General features: G+C 59.2%; 1 protein-coding gene across 2 annotated transcripts; it reads left to right on the top strand.

Annotated features, from left to right (window-relative positions):
- The first annotated feature begins 292 nt into the window (after positions 1-292).
- Positions 293-1,394, top strand: LOC105494383 (urocortin 3). Of its 2 annotated transcripts, XM_011762756.2 has the most exons (2): positions 298-821; positions 1,082-1,394. In XM_011762756.2, exons 1-2 carry the CDS (start codon positions 340-342, stop codon positions 1,248-1,250), a joined length of 651 nt encoding a protein of 216 aa, XP_011761058.2. In that variant the 5' UTR covers positions 298-339; the 3' UTR covers positions 1,251-1,394. The 2 variants fall into 2 exon arrangements, with proteins under 2 accessions (XP_011761060.2, XP_011761058.2); XM_011762758.3 differs by lacking the exon at positions 1,082-1,394 and having other exon boundaries at positions 293-882.
- Positions 1,395-1,699: the final 305 nt, after the last annotated feature.

Here is a 1,699-nt window from a genome sequence, read left to right as displayed (position 1 = left end):
GCTGCCTGCAAATCTGAATTAAATAAAACCCATAAATACTAATGAGGTCATGGTTCTCACACTTTAGTGATCACTGGGATCATCTGCAGGGTTTGTTACAGCACAGGCGGCTGGGCCCCAGAGCTTTTGATTTACTCGTTCTGGAAAAAGACCTGAGAATTACTTGCATTTCTAACAAAGTCCCGGGCGGGGCTGGTGCTGCTGGTCTGCGGGTCATGCTTGGAGAACCTTTGCAGTGGAATATTAACACCACCCTAGTAGATTTTCATCCAGGTCCTCCAGGTCGCCAAGCCCCTCCCATGCCTCTGCCCACATCCCTGTTTTCTGCTGCAGGGAGAGATGCCGAGGCCGGTCCACTTCCTGCTGCTCCTGCTGCTGCTCCTGGGGGGCCCCAGGACAGGCCTCCCGCACAAGTTCTACAAGGCCAAGCCCATCTTCAGCTGCCTCAACGCCGCCGTGTCTGAGGCTGAGAAGGGCCAGGGGGAGGATACGTCCCTGCTGAGCAAGAGGAGCTTCCACCACCCGCCAGGCGGAAACGCCTCCTCGGGAGAGGAGGACGAGGGCAAAGAGAAAAGGGCTTTCCCCGTCTCTGGGGCCAGGGGTGGAGCTGGAGGCACCCGGTACAAATACGTGTCCCAAGCACAGCCCAGGGGAAAGCCACGCCAGGACACAGCCAAGAGTCCCCAGCGCACCAAGTTCACCCTGTCCCTCGACGTCCCCACCAACATCATGAACCTGCTCTTCAACATCGCCAAGGCCAAGAACCTGCGCGCCCAGGCGGCCGCCAACGCCCATCTGATGGCGCAGATTGGGAGGAAAAAGTAGAGGCAGAGGCCGGACGGGAGAGCAGCCCTCCAGGACAGAGGGCGAGGGGAGGGCGAGGGGAGGGCGAGGGGAGGGCGAGGGGAGGGCGAGGGGAGGGCGAGGGGAGGGCGAGGGGAGGGCGAGGGGAGGGCGAGGGGAGGGCGAGGGGAGGGCGAGGGGAGGGCGAGGGTGCCGTCTGCTGGTTTGGGTGTTTTGGAATCAGTCAGTTTTACAGGTTGCTGCACTGCTGAGCCCCTCTGATCTCTTCCGGCCTTAGATCCCGGCTCCCTCCTCCTCTGTCTGTACCCACGGAAGTGCGCTATTGTCCAACCTTCCCAGATACAAGGCGGCTAATGTTCCTCCCTGTATTCAGCGTCTCCTTCCTCCCTCCCTACAGCAAGAGGCAAAGTTCATGCATTCCTCCTCTCCAGTCTTCTCCCTGTTGACCCCATGCCTGAGAAGAGAGCGTTCAGGGCTCCTCTCCCACACATCAACCCCTGCCAGGGCAGAAAGAGGAGCCACAAGACTCGCCTTCCTGCCACCGAATCCTTCCCTACCTCCTCACCCCATTAAACCAATGGCTTCTTCAACTCCTGGCTTGTCTCCGTTCCTCTTCCTTCGGCCCCACTGCCTTCAAACTCTGAGCTTGGGACAGGGAAGAGGATGAGGGAGGGTCCTGGGGAGCCAATTCCATTCTCCCTCGGTGGGGTGGAATGGGTCTGGGAGACCTTAGCAGGGGTAGAGGAGAGCTTAAGAGTCGTTCGATCAAGAGCCGTCCCTGGAACCTGGTCCCACCAAGAGACACAACCTGGGAACCGTTTCAGAGTGGGTGTCATGGCTAAAAGGGAGAGGGAGCTTTCAGTTAGCCCCTTGAAACATCCCAAACTCCTCCGTG

Source organism: Macaca nemestrina, chromosome 9 (genome assembly GCF_043159975.1).
Source record: "Macaca nemestrina isolate mMacNem1 chromosome 9, mMacNem.hap1, whole genome shotgun sequence".
Taxonomy (NCBI): Eukaryota; Metazoa; Chordata; class Mammalia; order Primates; family Cercopithecidae; genus Macaca; species Macaca nemestrina.
The sequence above is the reverse complement of the archived record's forward strand: the minus strand, read 5'-3'. Positions and strand labels throughout refer to the sequence as shown.

What these genes read in the sequence shown, in the direction of transcription:
- LOC105494383 (XM_011762756.2), top strand. Translation starts at nt 340, where the DNA reads ATGCCGAGGCCGGTCCACTTCCTGCTGCTCCTGCTGCTGCTCCTGGGG. An exon ending in GCGCAGATTGGGAGGAAAAA is followed by an intron (nt 822 to 1,081) that starts GTAGAGGCAGAG and finishes TTCCGGCCTTAG; the next exon opens with ATCCCGGCTCCCTCCTCCTC.